We start from the raw sequence: 19,953 nt of genomic DNA, 5'->3' as shown, positions 1-19,953 counted from the left end.
CTGCTTAATGCAACAGAGAAGCCCGGGATCACACTAGTCATTGCTTTCCTTTTCCCTTTTCTTCTCACTTTATTTCTAATATCTTCCTCCTGACCATGTGGGTTAAGGCAGGATTTTCACTTCACTCCATTCTTGGGTAAGCAATTGCCCTTTGCCCTGGGTTTTCATTCCCAGGCTACCAAACTAGAGAAATTCAAAATAAAGGCAGAAAAATAGAAAGCAAAAATGGAAACAAAGCAAAACCATTCACAGAAAACAGTAAGTGCCTAGGTGGTATGTGCAGGAGACTTCTATGTGTGAGAACAACAGCGTCTAGCACATTTCTTATCCTAGAGACACAGCAAGAAGAGTAATAGCACAGCCATTGGATCAATCTTAGTGTCACTGACTTTTAAGAAAATGGGAAGGGTTTCCAAGACCTGCCTGGACCTAAGCTTGGAATGGACAGAATGAGCTCTCCTTGACCAGTTTACATTGAAATGGACAAAGAAGAGCATTAATAACACTAGAGGCTTTAACTGCAGCGCCCATTTCTGTGTGTTTGTAGAGCCGTGTAATAATCCTAAGGTGAAAATCCCCATGGGTCCCACACCTCACTCCATCCTCAACTCACAGAGGATACTGTGGGTTGCCATATGATGGGAGAAGGGGACAGTTACTGGCATTTAATGCCCAGAGGACCAGGGAGGTTAAAACACCTGTGACATGAGTGATCGGCCATGAAACAAAGGCAGGCCTCCCCAACACGCCAATAGTGCCCTCATTGAGAAACCCTGCTAGATGAGCCCCAAACTACTCCGGTCCACATTTGAAGGGTGAGAATGCAGAAGAAAATAATACACAAGAAATTTAAATGCATACATACTACAAGTTCAATAGACTTAACAATTCACTTTAATTTCTTTACTTTTTTTTTTCTTGATGTTAAAATGGGAATCATGTTTACTCGCCTGTCCAAAACAAATGTATTTAGCAACATTAATACACTTCCAAAGAGTGGATTTGGTTCTTAAAATCCCATTGGTTAGAGTTTCTGATTTGTAAATTCAAGAAGAAAACCATTGGGTGGGGATCACTCCTGGGTCAAAGCTAGACTGTGATAAACCTGCCCAGGGGCGCAACGCTGGGGTCGCTGGAGCCGCCCTTACCGTGGATCCTGTGGACCGAGGCGATGTGAGGCATGCTGCTCTCATAGGCTTCTCTGCTTTCCGGGGAGGCCTTGGTCAGGGGCAAGGCTGCGCGAGAGCCCCACCAGGGCTCCTTCCCCGCCGGCGGCGCTCCCAGGAAGTACCTGCCTGCCTCACAGCGGCCGCCCTCGCAGGCCTGGGTGTGGAAATGCCTCTCCTCCACCAGCCTGGAGGGGTCGAGCGCGAAGCCGTAGCAGAGAGAGCCGCGTTCCGAGAACTGCCTGTAGGCGCACGACGCGTCGTGCTGAGAGCCCGGCCGGTCCGCGGGGTCCAGCAGCTGCGGGGAGGCCGCGTCTGTCAGCGGACTGCCGCCCCACTGGCTGTCGTGATCAGATTCAGATCTTTCCGCGGGAAATCCCGAGTACTGAAACCGAGAGGGTGAGAAAAGTACATTTCAAAAGAAAGAAAGAAAGAAAGAAAAAAAGGCCCCAAGGTCTGAAAGCACCCTTAAGGTCATATTGGGCTTAAGGCACCAAAATAAGACCCTAGCACCACGCTGGACACCCCTGACTTGGATCACCTAGTCAGTCATGGTACTGCAAAAGACAATCCTTGTGGCTGCTGGAAGGAGGAGATAAAACTAATAATAACAAACATGCACTGAACTAAATGCCAGGCACTGTTGGAGGTACTTCCTGTGAATTACTCCGCATAATTTTTACAAGGGTTTAAGTGGAGATATTAGTAACCCATTATATGGATAGGCAAGCTAAGGCCCTAAGAGCAGAGATGATTTGCCCAAGACCACAGGGTGAGCAGGTGGCAGAGCAACGATTCAAACCCAAGTTCTCCATCACTACACAAATGGTACTGCCAAAGGGAGAGTCCAAGAGAGCACCATATTTTATTCCTATTGACTTTTCACATTTTTTCTTACTTAAAAAGCAATACAAAAATAAGATTTAAGGCTTCACACTGGACCGTTAGCTCTCTGAGGGCCATGCTGGATACATGGCAAGGTAGTGAATAAATGCTTAACTTAATTCAGTCTCAATGTGACTTTGGAAAAGTCTTGCCCCATATAAGCTAGGCCTGTTCACTAGGATGTGTTTCTTGCTTTCTAAAGTGAAACTTCAAATATGCACAGGTTTGTCAGGACAACACAGCTGCAGGCTGTTGTTGGAATCACGCTGCTCACCTGTTGCCAGAGTATTTGGTCAGGTGCTTGAAAGAAAACATAAAAGGCTCTGAGGTCCTCCCTAGGAGGTACGCTCAGTTTGAAGTTCCTCAAGAGCCACTAAAATCAGTAATATAATCATTTCTACCAGTTTTTGGTTACCCAATGCCAAACACAATTCTAGGTACCATAGAGAGTTTACCTGCTATTATAATAATAGATGTCATTTATTGGGAACTTACTGTGTGCCCAGCAATATGCTAACTACTCACTGTATATTATATCAATGAATCCTTATAACCATCTGGACAGTAACACAGCTCCATTTTATAGATGAGGACACTGCATCACTGAGTTTTAATAAGATGCCACAGCCATCCCACAGTCTATCTGGTCTCAAAGCCTGCACTGTAAACCACGGTTTTACACTTGAGAGAAAATACTGGTAAGGAAGAGAGGAGAAAAAAAAGTGTCAACATTAGAGAGATTTCCAGAAAAGTGGCAGGAACTGCTTTACAGTCTCAGGAACCAAAATATAAATCCAAGTCCATTCTACATTCTCTTTCTTACCCCCAAGAAGAAAGAGGGACAGGCACATGTGGTGGTGAGAAAGGGAGGAGGGAGAGGAGAAATTCCCAGGCTCCATTGTTCTTCACCTGTCACACACTAGTTGAGCAAATCTGACCCATGATGAGACCTTCACAGGACAAGGCAAACTCTCCCCTTCCTACTAGCCCCACCCTGAACAGGAGGAAGAATCCCCAGCTCTGCCCAACTCAATGCAAACAGGCAGCTCCTCTGAGGGTCCCTTGCAGCCAGGGAGATGAGGTACAAGGCTCCTCTGGGGCAACTCCAAAGTACACTGATAAATACAGCATGCTCAGGACAGAGTTCCAGCCAATTCCAGGTTCAAGACTTTTCCACGACCATTTCTAATATTGCTTTAATTATTTTCCAAATGTACGTATGGACTATCAGCATATTGCATCAAGAAAAAAACCCAGAAAATATAACTTCTTTCCCACAGGCCTGTAGGATGGACACATCGAGGCACCCCAAGCTCCATTTCTCCACCTCACGCCTCCACCTGCCATCTGCCTTTTCTCTCCGTGAACACCAGCCTCTCTTTTCATAAGATGCCACCTTCACTTTCACCAAGCGGGGGTTGCCACCCTCTCTCCTTATTGAGTGGGGACCAAAGTGCTATCCATTTGCCCTTTTGGTAGCACCATCCATGTGCTTGCCTAGGAAAAATTCAGATCATCAGTGCTATTCCACGCTAGGAATTGCCCAGACCCTGCTTGTTTTTATAAAAGTATAAGCCGGACCTATTTCTGAAGTACTCCAGTCAAGACTTTTGAGCCCTGTTGAGAGGGGGAAAAGCCTTCCCTGAGTGTACATGGGAAAGTGCTATTGGCGCAGCAGAGAAGAACATTCTGTCCTTCGCTGACAAAGAAAATTCAACATGAGGCAACCCTGGCGTACCTGAGGTACACATTTCAAGAGCACCCAAAGAAGAATTTGACAGATAAGCCTCTTGTCGATAATCAGGAAACCACAGCAGCAAGGGCATTGCCCTTCAAGCAGGCAGAAGTTGGGTGGTTCAGTTAGACCAAGCCCTCCCACTGCTTTAGAGGTACGGAGGAAAAGCCTAGCCGTAAACCTTTGTTTTTTAAGAGAAGGCCTGTAAACTTGAACCTGTGTGCACCATCAAAACTGTGAGCTGCGGACTTCCCTGGTGGTCCAGTGGTTAAGACTCTGTGTTTCCATTGCAGGGGGCATGGGTTTGATCCTTGGTCGGGGAACTAAGATCCTACATGCCACACGGGACAGCCAAAACAAAAAAACAAAAAACAAACCTATGAGCCACGTCCACCCTTTAAAACAGACCACACTCTGTTAACACTACCACCCCATAATTTGATCTGAAATAGTTCAGGTGTTCATTAAGTATTTGAGAAATGAGAGAGGGCAGAAAGGGAGGAAGGCAGCCCGGCAATATATGCAGCGTGTGAATGAATGCTGCATGCGAAGCCGCCCGGTCTCCCTTGCACCTGCGTTTGCTACTTAACGACATGTACAGTCGTGGGCCAGTAATTTAATTTCTTTTGTCCCAACAGGAAAATGGTCATGATGATACTTAACCGACCAAAGCCTGAACCAGAGTTGGGACCATTTAATGGAAGAGGCACGAGGGACAGGGCGCCAAGAGGACTTGTTTCCAGGGCCATCCTTGCTAGTAACTCTCAGGGAAACCTCAGGAAAATTGCTTTACCTTTCTTAGCCTCAGCTGTAGAATGACATAGAGGGTTAGATTAGTCCTTCTTGAACTTTTCTTTCAGCTCTGATATTCTAGATGATATAATAATTGTTATCCTTTCTAGTGTTGAAACATATGATCCCTATGCCTGTCCCTATATTGCACTTATTTCAAGTAGATAATTCATTAGGACTATAATCCAAGACCAAGAATTTTTATTGTCATGATTATAAGAGAAAGGTTATGATGTCAGTTATAATTTTACTATAATGTCAATTTCCCCCCAAGTATCCCATTATGACACAAGTTTTATAGGGATTATGAGGTCTTTTGGTCAATAAATCATTCCATTCTAGAGGCTTCTGAGCAGGAAGGATAATGGCATCCATTTGAATCTGAATCTCTTCACACATCTTCCCCCAAGAAACACTAAGTTCATCACGGAGCACTGATTAAATCACACGTGACTCATGTTATCAGCATTACTAGGAGGCAGGGAATATGCCAAAGTTCAAATTATTTATAAGTTAAAAAAAAAAAAAAAAAAAAAAAGAAAGTCCAACAGCAGCTGCTATGAGCCTGTGGGTACAGAGGGTAGGGTACCGAGATGTTTAAGAGACTATGTGAAAAAGAGAGAGAGAGATTAGGACATAGGCAAAATGAAGACAGTCATCCTCAGAAAGAAAAAGCACAAGTGAATGCCAAAATATGAAGACAAGTCAATATTTACTGGCTCGTAGTACTGGCCACAGGAAAGGGACTCAAAATCAAGCAAAATCCAAAGTGGCAGCCTCAGACAAGTGTCATTTCCATAAAAGAAGACTAGCATCTAGAATGTATAAAGAACTCCCCAAACTCAACAATAAAAAACTAAAATGTGCACAAGACATGAAGACACATTTCACCCAATAGGTAAAGAGATGACAAATAGCCACATGAAAAGATGCTCAACATCATTAGCAATTAGGGAAATGGAAAATTCAAACCACAATGAAATATCACCACATACCTATTAAACTGGCTAAAATAAAAAATAGTGCCAATACCAAGTACTGACAATGATGAAGGAAAACTGGCTCACTCATGCGTTGCTGGTAGGAACGTAAAATGGCATAGCCCCTCTGGAAAACAGCTTAGCACTTTCTAAAAAACCTAAATGTGCAACTACTGTATGCAATCCTGGAAACTCTTTCCAGAGAAATGAAAATTATATTCATATAAAAACCTATAGGGACTTCCCTGGTGGCGCAGTGGTTAAGAATCCGCCTGCCAATGCAGGGGACACGGGTTCGAGCCCTGGTCTGGGAACATCCCACATGCCGTGGAGCAACGAAGCCTGTGCGCCACAGCTACTGAGCCCACGTGCCACACCTACTGAAGCCTGCGCACCTAGAGCCTGTGCTCTGCAACAAGAGAAGCCACCGCAGTGAGGAGCTCACACATGGCAATGAAGAGTAGCCCCCACTCGCCACAACTAGAGAAAACCCACGTGCAGCAGCAAAGACCCAACACAGCCAAAAATAAATAAATAAATAAATAAATAAATAAATAAATAAATAAAATTTAAAAAACCAAAAACCTATACATGAACGTCTATAACAACATGTTTTCCCACTTCCAGGTCCTCTTTGACTGTTCCCTTTCTTTTTAAAATTATTTTTAATTGTGGTAAAATACACATAACATAAAACTTTCAATCTTACCCATTTTTGTGGCATTAAGTATATCCACATTCCTATGCAACCATCACCACCACCCATCTCCAAAACTCTTTATCTTTTTTTTTTAATTAATTTATTTAATTAGTTTATTTTTGGCTGCACTGTGTCTTTGTGGCTGTTTGTGGGCTTTTTCTAGTTGTGGCGAGTGGAGACTACTCTTGGTTGCTGTGCGTGGACTTTTCATTGTGGTGGATTCTCTTGTTGCGGAGCATGGGCTTTAGGCGTGCGGGCTTCAGTAGTTGTGGCACGCGGGCTCAATAGTTGTGGCTCGTGGGCTCTAGAGCACAGGCTCAGTAGTTGTGGCGCATGGGCTTAGTTGCTCCACGGCACGTGGGATCTTCCCGGACCAGGGCTCGAACCCGTGTCCCCTGCATTGGCAGGAGGATTCTTAACCACTGCGTCACCAGGGAAGCCCCCAAACTCTTTATCTTGCAAAACTGACTCTACTCGTTAAACAATAACTCCCCATTTTCTCTAGCAGGTAGAAACCACCAAGCTGCTTTCTGTCCTTCTGATGCTGATGTCTTCCTGACAGAGGAAAAACAAACAAGCCCCACAAACCTCCAACCTGGCTTGGTGTTGGGGGTTACCAGAACCTAACCACCTCAGAGATCTTTCTGAAACTCTCATCTAATCATGTCATTCTCTTGCTTAAAAACTTTCTTCTTTTTTTCTGTCTTTCTGTCTATGCATCAAATAGCATGGTGATACCACCTACATAAAGCTGAAACTATAGGAGATACAAGGAGAAATATCCTAATAATAAGAGACTAAGACACCACTCTCAGTATAAGACAAATAAAGTAGGTTAAAAAACAAACAAAAAAAGAAAAAAAGAAAAGCTACAGAAGACTTAAAAAACAATATCATAAATGTTATGGCTATATATCAAACTTTACATATAATAAAGAATAAACCTCAGCATACATGACTAATCATCAAAATTGATCAAATATTAGGTTACAAAGAAAATTTCAGTAAATTTCACCAAGTAGAAATATTATAAACAACATTCTCTGACCACAATGAATAACAAATAGAAATTAAGAACAATTAAAAAGAACAAAAAAAACAAAAAACCCTTCCACCTGAAAAAAACAAAACTATTAACTCCTGGGGAAAATAGGCAAATAAACCATAAACTACAGAATTTCCAGGAAAAGGATAATGAAAATACTATATATCTGGATTTATAGGATATATAGCTTTAGATACCTAAATCAATAAAAATGAAAGAATAAAACTAAATTCAATTCTCAATTCAAAAGCCAGAAAAATAACAAAAGAAACTAAAAGAAAGCACAAGGAAAAATGGTCAAAAGACATAAACAGACTATTCACAAAAAAATCTTAAAATAGCCTTAAACATATGAAAAGATGTTTAACTTTTGAATAAGATAAATGCAAATTAAAACACTGAGATACTATTTCTTAACCAGCAGATTAGCACACGTTCAAAAGCTCGACAACATGTTGTTTGGCAGAGTGTGGAGAACGAGGTACTCCCTCCCATGCATCGGTGGTGGAAATGAAAACTGATACAGCCGCTGTGGAGGGGAATTTGGCAACAGCTAACAAAAACGGCAGTTTCCCGCTTCTAAGAAAGCATTTCACCGGGCAATATACATTGAAGTAGTAAGGTGTTGTTAAAGAGGCATCATATATGGAGCCTATTATAAGACGGTTCAGAAGAAATAAATAATGAGGGCAGATGGGAAAAGACACAGAGAATATGATAAAGCAAATATGGCAAAATGTTAAGCCCTGATGAACCTAGGTTTAGTAGGCAAAAATACTTTATTGTTCTTGAAACTTTTCTTTATGTATAAAATCTTTTTTTTTTTTTTTTTGGCCGTGCCACATGGCTTGCAGGATCTTAGTTCCCCAACCAGGGATGAAACCCGGGCCCTGGCAGTGAAAGCACCAAGTCCCAACCACTGGAATGCCAGGGAATTCCCTCAAAGTACGTGTTTTAAAATAAAAAATCCTACATAGCAAACATATCTTATTTTTATAGAATGATTAGGGAAAAGGCTATTTTTGTAAAAACATTTTTTTCTGAAGAAATAGAGACATGCTCTGATAAAGCTATAATTTAATTACATATCTTTGTTTTCATTACTGATGATTAATATTTTGTGCATAAAAAATGTAATTTTAAGTTATCAACTAGGGATTCCAGTAGAAACAGCACTGAACTCAAATATGGGAGGACCCTGATCTATTATCATCCAACATGACTTGTACAAAAGATTACCTCCTGTGGGCTTTGATTTTTCCATCTGCAGAATAGGAACAGACTACCTGCATTATATGATTACAGGGAAGATCAAATAAATAATATGTATCAAAGTACTCTTAGGGCTTCCCTGGTGGCGCAGTGGTTGAGAATCTGCCTGCCAATGCAGGGGACACGGGTTCGAGCCCTGGTCTGGGAAGATCCCACATTCCGCGGAGCAGCTGGGCCCGTGAGCCACAACTACTGAGCCTGCGCGTCTGGAGCCTGTGCTCCGCAACAAGAGAGGCCGCGATAGTGAGAGGCCCGCGCACCGCGATGAAGAGTGGCCTCTGCTTGCCACAACTAGAGAAAGCCCTCGCACAGAAACGAAGACCCAACACGGCCATAAATAAATTAATTAATTAATTAAAAAAAAAAAGTACTCTTAAAAATGCAAATGTTACAGATATGTGTGTATCATGTAAAGGTGCTTGATTAACGACTTTCACTTTGGTAGACAGGAATAGTTATATCACCATCTTGTAAAAATGATTTTTTTCCCTAGACTGTATTATCTAGAGCAGGGCTCCCCAACCCCCAGGCCGTGGACCGGTACCAGTCCAAGGCCTGTTAGGAACCGGCCGCACAGCAGGAGGTGAGCAGCGGGCGAGCGAGTGAAGCTTCACCTCTGCTCCCCACCGCTCGCATTACCGCCTGGACCATCCCCCGCCCCAGGCACCCTCGTCCGGCAGAAAAACTGTCTTCCACGAAACCGGTCCCTGGTGCCAAAGAGGTTGGGGGCCGCTGGTCTAGAGGCCATATTTTCAGTCCCATCCTACAGGCATGCCAGAGACAAAACATATATGTTAAAGGATAAAGAAATCCACATCTCTTCTGAAGAAAAGGGAACCCTTGTACACTGTTGGTGGGAATGTAAATTGGTGCAGCTACTATGGAAAACAGTATGGAGGTCCCTTAAAAAACGAAAAATAGAACTACCATATGATCCAGCAATGCCACTCCTGAGTATACATCTGGGAAAAACAGAAACTCTAATTTGAAAAGATACTTGCACCCCAATGTTCATGGCAGCATTATTTACAATAGGCCAAGACATGGAAACAACCCAAGTGCCCATGAACAGATGATCTGTTTAAGAAGACGTGGTGTATATTTACAATGGAATATTACTCAGTCATAAGAAAGAATGAAATATTGCCATTTACAGCAACATGGATGGACCGAGAAAATATCATACTAAGAGAAGTAACTCAGACAAAGACAAATATTATATGATATCACCTATATGTGGAATCTAAAAAATAATGCAAATGAATCTATATACAAAACAGAAACAGACTCACAGACATAAAAAACAAACTTATGGTTACCAAAGGGAAAAGGCGGGGGGGGGGGGGAGGGGGATAAATTAGGAGTATGGGATTAACAGATACAAACTACTATACATGAAATAGATAAGCAACAAGGATTTACTGTATAGCACAGGGAACTACATTCAAAATCTTATAATAAAGTATAATGGAAATAATCTGAAATATATTATATACACATATAACTGAATCACAATTGCTGTACATCTGAAACCAACACAATATTGTGAATCAACTATACTTCAATATAAAAATTTTAAAAAAGAAATCAACATCCCAGCTGCAAAAAGAAATCAGGCCACTGGCCAATCACTTAAACATTAGGGCCTTTTCTTCCAAATGCTCTGATTTTCAAAGTTGAACTGCTCTTTGGTACCAACGATTCTTATCACTTAAACTTTGACTAAAAGCCCACAGATCTGTTTTAAGGGTGGAGAGAGAGTGACACTCATGATCGATTAGCTAGCTGGAACCTGTGGTTGGTTCTCCTAGTAATTGTTGATATCTAGACTACTTTCAGGTAAAACAAAATCACATTTTAGGAGCTATAGAATATCTGCTCTTCTTCTTTTGAAAAGGTAACAACACTTCCTCCTCTGTTTAAAGCTAAGAAACTGAATGATTCGATTCCCTATTTTAATTAGGTTACATCAACAAAGAAAGTTCACTGAAACTAATTTTTGGTTAATTTTGTGGAAACCTCTGTTTCTCTTTCTTAGAAAAGTTGTTACTATTATGAATACTCTGCACCTTAATTTACCCCTATTTCTTATTTAAAATTGAATTTTCAAAACACGCTTTCATGTTGGTAAATTTAAAAATGAGTCAGGGCCACCTAGAGGGGTGGGATGGGGAGGGTGGGAGGGAGGGAGATGCAAGAGGGAAGAGATATGGGAACATTTGTATATGTATAACTGATTCACTTTGTTATAAAGCAGAAACTAACACACCATTGTAAAGCAATTATACTTCAATAAAGGTGTTTAAAAAAAATTAAAAAAAAAAAAATGAGTCAGGGGACTTCCCTGGCAGTCCAGTGGTTAAGACTCCGCACTTCCACTGCGGGGGGCGCGGGTTCCATCCCTGCTCAGGGAACTAAGATCCCACATGACGCACAGCCAAAAAAAAAAAAAAGAGTTAGATGAAGGATGCCCTGGTTCTAATAACTATGAAACCAAATGCCACCCACCAAAGGTGGGCTAACGCTGACCGGCAAAGAGCTTGGATGCCTGCCAGAAATGGATGTCAGATGCCAGCCGCATCCCCCAGCTCCTCTCTGAGATTCAGGGCTCATGAAAGAATCATTCTTTCTAGAAGAGACTGATACCTCATCCGGTTAAAGGTCTGAGCCATCAGCTGGGGTTTTATATGCATTCAATGGGAACTATTTATAATAATTCATTCTATGATACATTCTAGTATTTATTGAGGCAGTGTGCCAAGTGATGTGAGAAATACAGCCCCACCTTCAAGGTGTTCATATTAGAAGGGGTATAAATAACCCACAGAACATAACATTAATACAAGTTAAAAAATGGCAAGGGCCTGAACAAAGGAAAAGACAGTACCGTTTAGGAGTTCAAAGAAGGGAGTTATTACTCTCTTTTAACACTGTAGCTGCTTGGGAAGGGAAAATGAACTATGACTAAGAGGTAATTTACCATATGATTTGCCTATGCTAACTAATGCCCATGACAATAACAATAGCCACCCTTATCAAATACTTGCTGTGCTCTGGTCACTATACTGAGATCCCACAGACATTATCTCATTAAATGCTCACAACATTTTAAAAGTGTCATTAATCCCTTTACTGATGCAGCAAATGAAGCTCAAAAAAAACACACCAAAAAACAGAACTGCCCAAGTTCACATGATTAGGAAGTTTAAGAGGAGAGATGCAATTCCAGAACCCTTACTCCTTCCAGAATCCTGGACTCATCTAGACTTAGGTACCTAGATAACAAAGACAGCAGTGTCCTACCCTCTATGCAGGAATGGATCCCAGGTCCCCAGGCATGTTCTTATGAAGGGGGTTCTCTCCAACCTCTACACTCCAGTAGACCAACACCACACAGCCTCGGTTACGTCCTCATAGCACTGAAGCGTTCTTCCACCACAATTACAGCACAGATATTCCCCTTTTGAAAACAGTCATGAGATTCATTCCTACCTCAAGAGCATGTTACAGACAGGTGCTCTGCATTCATCTGGATGTGGCAGCAGCAAGCCAACTCAGGAAAAATGCCAGATGTTCCAACAATAGATGCTACAGTTATCTATTTTTATTCTGGCAGCTCACTGAGTTTTTTATTTTTATCATTTTTAGCTGTAAAATATAGAGAGAGACCCTCTTATGGTAAAGTCCTGTTTTCCATGAAAAACTTTCACTCTATCAGGCATGAGCAGCTTCCCTCTTGATTTGTATCTGAACCATGAGAAAAAAATCACAGATGCAGACTGCATTGTACTAAGAACATATGCATGCTTTTAAATCACTTTTATCTTACTTTTTACTAATGTAACCCTGAAACATAAAATATGTCCTTTTTTTTTTTTCATTCACTGTTATGGGAAGAACAGATGGTAAAAGGGTTAGATTAAAGTAATACAGCATGTCCATTAAAATAACCCCCACTGCTGGGGATGCTTCCCTTGAACAGGAGTCGTGTTTACTGTAAAGAACAGCTTTGGCTTACACACATTGGAAATTGCCGGGGGTCTTCTCAACAGTAAACGTAAGGGTAAGAGAAAAACTAATGTCAAAATCAAATGCATTTTAAAATGACAATTATGCAAATTATTTTGCTAATCTGGGAGGCTGACTGAAAACATTTGCCTGTGATACTGTAACTCAACAGCAGTCAGATAATAGATTCCATTTCTAACTTGAAAAATTTTACTACCTAGAAATTGTAAGGAAGGAAACCTTCAAGAAAAATTAGAGAATGCATTTTAAAAGAAAAAAATAGCAATCTTGAGTCACATTCCAGAGTCAAGGATGGCTTCACTAGAGGAACGGAGCAATAAATATTTCCATTTACACTATAAATAATTAGAAAGCAAATACTGATTCAAAATTCAATTATTAAAAATTTTAAATATTTTGGCCATTTCTTCCCTCATTTTAGAAAATGGTATAAATTGTCATCTTCTCAAAATCAATTTTTAAGAATGGTTCACAAGATTTTCACTCATTATTGTTATGATTTGCTCCACTTATAGTATAATCTGTGATTTATTGTGATGTTGTTTTTACCTTTAATCCACATTTTAGTTATTTTTAGCTCAAAGAATATTCTGGTGAGAAATCTTTCATACCTGTAAGTTCCTGATATATTTCATGAAGTAGAAACATGAGAAGTTTTTTAATATGCCTCAAGTGTGGTTTGAAATGTCTTAGGGCTTCTCTTAATCCACCCCCCCCACAGTTACAAAAATGTTCCTGGGATTTGGTTCACTCATTTTTCTCACAGAAAAGTAAGCATAGTCGACATCTCATTGGCTGTCAGGGTGACATGCAGCTGGAAGGGAATCAGCACTCGGAACCAGAGGCCAGTTTTCCTCCAGTGTAACTCTATAAGGACTCTCCTATAGGGTTCCATATGGAGAGAGCTGTTCCCAACCATGAAATCCACAATCCACATCCTCTTATAAATCCGAAGGTAAAGTCCTAAAGGCTGGCAGGCATCTTCATTGCCCTGAAGATTTTAAACAGGTAATAAACATTTAATTAGGCCCTTTTTTGTCCTGGCACACACAGCTGTAAATGATCAAGAATATCCCAACTTGCATAGGTAATACAGAAATGGCTCTAGCCCATTGGATAAATCCTGGGTTTCCAGGACCAGTAGCACTAGTTTTAATGGTAATCTTCCATGATGGGCTTTGAGCATAAGCCAGAACCACATCCATCTTTTCACTGATACTCTGACTCACTCTCTGATTTTTCACATATAAGTGGCAGATTAGATGGGCTTGAATTAGATGGATGCAGGTGGTGCCACCTGCTCCAACCCCTTACTGCTGCTTTATCTGACCTTCCATTGGTTTATTCTGAGTTTGGACAAAGGATGGCTGCCCAAGCTGCTCTTGGCAGTGTCCTAGAACTGGGCCAACAGATTGGCATGCGTATCACCGGCCTTCTGCGTACTGAAAGAGGAGATCTATCAGATTTGTAATTTTGTAAAAAGAAATTGAAGCTCAAAGGCCCTCTACCGAGTTAATCAATTTCAAACTGGTGTCTGTAAATGGAAGGATGGATCTACCTTCTCATCTTCTAAGCCAAGCACAGTAAAATAATAAGGAAAACTAAAAGAGCATAAACTATCTATTAAATAATATACATCCAGACTTTGACCTTCCAGGAAAACACTGAAATTCAGTGCGCTACAATATGCTTAAAGAAGTTTCCTAAAAATCTGTGAAAGATGGAAGAATTAAAGAAATCTCAATTTCTTAGACAAAGATATCCAAATCCAACTTCCTTAACTCTACAAAGTTCCCATTATAAGTGGGTCAGATCCCACCAAGCACTGTCAAATATGGCATTGCTCTCTTTAATTTCACTATTCAGTTTTAATAAAATTTGATTTTATAGGTTTTGTTAAAATAAATTTCCCCAGGCACATTTTGATGGTGGATTCAGCCATTCCCCCCTTCTCCTCTGTTCAGCTGCGGAGCAGAATCACAAATTCCAGCCTTCATTGCCATTAAGCCAGAAGCAGAGGCGTTCCATTTGATTTAGCACAGCTGCTTCGCCCATTGCTCAATGTCGTTTTGGACACTAACTCTCCCCTAGATCCAAACCATCCTACATTATGAAACGGAGATGTGTTTAACATGAATTACGCCTTATAGCCAGGGATCTGGGGGGGATGAGAGGTGGGCTGCAGCTGTGCTTTGGTGGGTGGGTAGGATTTAAGAAGCTCAACAGGAAAGGTGTCCTTAGGGCGAGTACACAGCTAGAATGGAGAATTGATGTGGTGGGGCTAGAGGTGGCTGGAAGAGGCAAAGACGTAGCCTGGGCCGATTGTGGAGATCAGACTTCATACTATAACCAACACTGAGCCTCTGTAGGTTTTTAAGTAGGGCTTGGGGTGGGAGGTGGGGGGTACACGATGGAAATGATATTTCAGGAAGCTTACTCTGTCAGGAATGCTCAGAGACTGAAAGGACAATAAGGAGGGATGAAGTAGTCTAAATGTGATGTCCTGTTCGGAAGAGCCTGGAACGGGACAAAGACAGTGGGGATTGGGTAGAGGAGGAGCTAAGGGTCAAGACACACCATGAAGGAACATGACCCCCACAAGGTCTTTTGTGTTCAAAGGTCAAAAACCAAACCAACTAAACAAAGAAACCAAAAATGTAAGACTTTTCCCTTTCTTATGGAAGAAATCTATCCCTCCTAGATATAAAGGTGTAGCACTGAAAATGCACATACATTATTAAAAGAATAAGAGAGTGATCTAGAAAGTGTCTACTGATCATGGAAGTGGGCCCTGGAACTAGGGCTGAGCCCATAAACAAAGACAGGTTCCTGAGATGGAAGACAGAGCCAAATGGCATTTCCTGTACAGACACTCACGTCAGGGCAATTATTTTGTAACCAAAACACACACATACACACATAGAGCTAATATCAGTTGTCACCTCTCTCCATTGTTGCAATGGAGATCACAGTGGAGACATGGAGACTAGAAAGCCCACTTCAGGACAGGATGTGGACGGTTCTCTTCCCTAGAATGTGAGCCAAAGAGTGCTCATTCAAAGTTTTACTCTTGAAAGAGCCTCTAGATTCTACCACATGTAATTCCCCCTCAGCTGGTAGGTGTTTGATTTGTACTGCAAGATTTTGCATTTGTGAAACCATCCTTAGGTTGTTTTTCATGTGTATCTTTTGCCTCTTTACATAGGTTATAAATTCCATAGTAGCAGAATATTTTCCCTACTTGGGGTTTTTATGTCTCTATAGGCAACCAGCTAAGTATCTGCATAATTTTTTAATGTATTTACTTATCCATTCATTCATTTCATTAATATTTAGCGAGTGAATATGTGGAGGACACCGTACTAGATGCTGGGGCAAGGTTGGGGGTGGGTATGAAGTAGACATGGTTAACTACTTTCAAAGATATTATAGTCCAAGAGAGGAGATCTGACATATCTAGAAGGCAGTAGAAGATAGATTATTATAAATGGAGGCACAAAGGAGAAATACAACTCAGTTATATTTCATGAAAGAGGCAGCATTCAATCCAGGCCTTAGAAGATAGTCAGAATTTTGAAAAAATAGAGGCCATGCAAGCAGAAATAAATGCATAAGCACAAGCATGGAAGCAGGAAAGGAAAAGGTGTTCAGCAAATAGTGAGCAGAGAAGTCTGGCCAGATCAGAGGGTGCAGGTAATTTAGGATCCAACTATAGGTGACCTTGAGTGACAGCTAGGACTGTGGCAAGTCTCCAAACACTGATCAGTGGTCTTTTATGGTCAATCTGAGAAGCAGGGAAGACTGGAGAGGAAAATTTCCCAAAGTGGAGAGAAAATTAAGATGTGCTGCACTCCTCCAGAGTGAGGGAGCTCCTGGGACACAGGCAATGGGAGAAGAAAGGTAAATGGGTGAGGTGGGGAAAGCACAGCTAGAGATGAAGCATGAGTCTGGTCCTTGAGGGGGCACCCAAGGGGTTCAGGGCTTTATTAACTGTCAACCTGCAGCTCACTGCAAACCTTGCAAATAGGAATAAATTTGAACCTGCTGGAAACTTCCCATGGCATGAAGGTCTCTAAGCTTAGAGGCTATTGGTTCTCTCACTATCAGCCCCCCAACTCCCTCCTCCAGTTCACTGCTGGAAGGACTGGTGAGCCCCCAACACACACCACCATAGCTACACCACTGCCATCACACACCTTTATCACATACGTACTACGCTGTGTTTAAATTATCCGTTTACATTTTTATCTCCCCCACTAAATCTGTAAGCCTCTGGGGAAAGGGCTGTATACCCAGGTCATCTCATCTCTCCTCTGTTTCTTTATCCACCTATCTTATCAACTTCACCTTGGTGGGCTCATCCCTCAGTTCATTTACCCACTCACTCAATATGTCCTAAGGGCTTTTGGGTGCCCAAGGCAATCTTGTTATCAAGGGCAACATCTCCTGTCCTCAAGGATCTTAAAGTCTCCATTTACTGCCTCCAAATTTTCTTCCTTTCATCTTCTAATTTTTGCAAAGTCTCATTCATGCCACTTTTTTTCATTTTTTTCTTCTCATTGGTCTTTTCTTATTCAATGAAGTCCTGCTGCCTAACATATAAATCTAATATGACTAAATACAGCCATCTGTTCATTTAAATTTGTGTGAGATTTGTCATCATTGGATTCTCACTATTGGGAATGCATTTTACACAACACGTATCATTATATATTGTATGTTTTAGTAAACACCAATGAAACTGTTGTTTGCGATATCTGCCTCCTTGAGTAAACTATTTAGCAAGAAAGTATATCATCTTTTGGTCCTATTTCAAATCCTATATACCTAGTTATCTACCATAAATAGTTACCTTACCTTTACCAATATTTATACTATCGTGCTCCCAAGCAAGGTGAAGGACAAAGAAGTTCCCTGTAATGGCAGGTAGGCTGTCCTAGAAACAATCACTTTTGCCCGGCCCCATTGTTATTTCCTTCCATCTCATCACCCTTTCTATCCATCACACCTCCTAAAATGTCACCTTTCTCTGCAGACTCCCTTAATCAGACCATTCCTTTACCTTGCACATCCCCTCAGCAAATTTGTGTGTGCTTTTTAGCAGACTTCACTGGTCTATTTCAAACAAGGCCCCAGGTTCCTCCTGAAACCCATGTGGCTGAGTGAAGAGAGAGAAGCAGGGTAGTGGAAGGTAAATTTGGGGGTATAAGGTGGCTGATTAATGGGGAGTCTGCCCCTCCCCCAACCATGTCCCAAGGGAATGAAAAGGCAGACGCAGGGGCCTGGAGGTCCCAAGACCAACCACATCTTACAATTCCTGTCTAAAATGTTGGTGTTGCCTCCCCAGTGAGACCATGGAAATGGTTCCTTAAGGGCCCACCTTTAGCATTTTAGTGCACATAATAAATATTTAACTAAATGCAAGAGTTCGTAAAAATCAAAGTACAAATCTGTAACACAGAGGTCTCACCTTACTGAGTGAAGTGCTTTCTAAAATAATACTTAGAGGTTTATTTATGAAGACAATCTAAAAAGACCATAAGGGTCCACTTTAATAATCTCCTGATATTTCTATAGAAGAGAAGATATCTGAAGTTTAGACATGGCCAGAAAGTATAAACAAGCCTGTAGTGTAAGAATTTCAGAGAAGATAACCTCTTTTTTTTTTTTTTTGCATGATGCATTAAAGTTTTTGTCGTTGTTAATGGTCAAGGATTACATGTTTTCATGTAACATATAAAAATCATGAAATGAAGGGACATCTATCCTGGTAGAGATAAAATTACTATGTGTAAGGGAAAACTACACTTAAGAAATTCTTGGTCCTTCTTTTCTCTGTAGCCTAAAAAGTCAGCATAGCAGTCACTGATGTATTTTTTTGAGGCCAGAAAGACCCTTTGCAGGGAGAGAGTTTCTACCTTCACCAAAAGGAAACCAGATTGCTGGCAGTGAAAATTAAGAGGGTTCTGTGGGATTATTTAAGGTAACAGATGTGAAGTTAAACCTGCAAGTGTTACAGTGTATCTGTAACAAGAGATTAAATATTTTCAGATTTCAGAAGCATACACGGTTTTATGCATGCACTGTTATTACAGAATTATATAGTGTATTGCTTATTACTGACTAGGGAAAAAGCAAGAGGAGGGCAGAATGATGCAATAAAACCAGAGGGCACGCACTGTCTCTAATAAACGTAACAACTATAAACATGCCAAGAGGAGAAGTTTAAAAGGAAACGGGAATCAGGAGGCAATTTATTCATGATTGACATGGCTAAACTATGGCAAGATAACTTCCAACTGTATTAGAGTAGCCATGACTAGTTCCATAAAAACAGGTGAAAAAGACTCTAGCAATTGCTGCTAACAATTGCTAGAGATAAGATCTGAAAAATAAATTCTATAAGCTCAATATTTCTAATTCAACAGAACTGTGAAAAAATAAGTTGCTATTTTCATGAATATAAACCGAATAACAATAAAATACAACTGTCATAGTGGTAAGATAGATCTACAGCAGCACAGTAGCTAGCTGCAGAATCTTTGGAAGTTATCTATAATATTTCTTACAACAATTTTTCCAAAACCATTCAAAAAAATTCTATTTTGACCTCTCTTGTCCCGAGTTATACATAGAGGTACAAAGGTGATTCAGTCTTTCATTAAGTGACTATAATATAATCAAGTTATTCCCAAGGGCATCTCATACCAGGAGGGAACCTGAAAGTTCATCTACTACTGCAGACAAACTTGGTGGTGGCAGTGCATTACAATTTGTATATGTCTCACGTCTTCAAATAAGGGTGCCTAGATAATTCCAAAAAGCAATGTTGCTGTTTGCCATGCTTCGAACGTCTGTTAGAAATTTCTAGATATGCCTAATACATAATAGAGCAAAGAGCCTAATAAGTAATATTGATAGAATCATTAAATCACCATTTCATAACTAATAAAAGGCACAAAATGTTACCCTACGAGCTCAATTTTGCTCTGGAAATGGCCTCTTGAAAAATCTGAGGAGAATTTGCATGCTAAAAACATGTAAACATGGAAATAACAAAAAATAAAAGATTTTCTCTTTTATTTTTGAGAAGAGGCAAAAGCATTTAAAATTAAATACCATGCAAAGCTTGACCATTCAGTGAATAGAAATGTATTTATTATGGGTCTGTTAAAATATAAAGGGAAATTCAGTGTAAGTGTGTCATTAACTAAAAAATGTAAGCTTTAAAATATAATTTCAAAATAAATCTATAACGATCAAAATACATCTACGATGAGAAGAAGAAGCAACCAAGGATAAAAATAATTTTATTCATCCTTCCTTTACAATGCTTTTTACTTCAGCTG

The 19,953-nt window shown here is 40.6% G+C and overlaps 1 protein-coding gene across 3 annotated transcripts in view; it reads right to left on the bottom strand.

Annotated features, from left to right (window-relative positions):
- The window catches only part of SIM1 (SIM bHLH transcription factor 1), a 70,195-nt gene that overhangs the window by 5,821 nt on the left and 44,421 nt on the right, over nt 1–19,953 (bottom strand). For all 3 annotated transcript variants that reach the window (XM_007169644.3, XM_057528282.1, XM_057528283.1), the window contains one exon: nt 1,149–1,551. In XM_007169644.3, the coding sequence (XP_007169706.1) occupies nt 1,149–1,551 (403 nt within the window). The remainder of the gene's footprint in view (nt 1–1,148; nt 1,552–19,953) is intronic.

Source organism: Balaenoptera acutorostrata, chromosome 14, assembly GCF_949987535.1.
Source record: "Balaenoptera acutorostrata chromosome 14, mBalAcu1.1, whole genome shotgun sequence".
In the NCBI taxonomy this organism is placed as follows: Eukaryota; Metazoa; Chordata; class Mammalia; order Artiodactyla; family Balaenopteridae; genus Balaenoptera; species Balaenoptera acutorostrata.
Note: the sequence above shows the minus strand (reverse complement) of the source record. Positions and strands in the feature narration are given on the sequence as shown.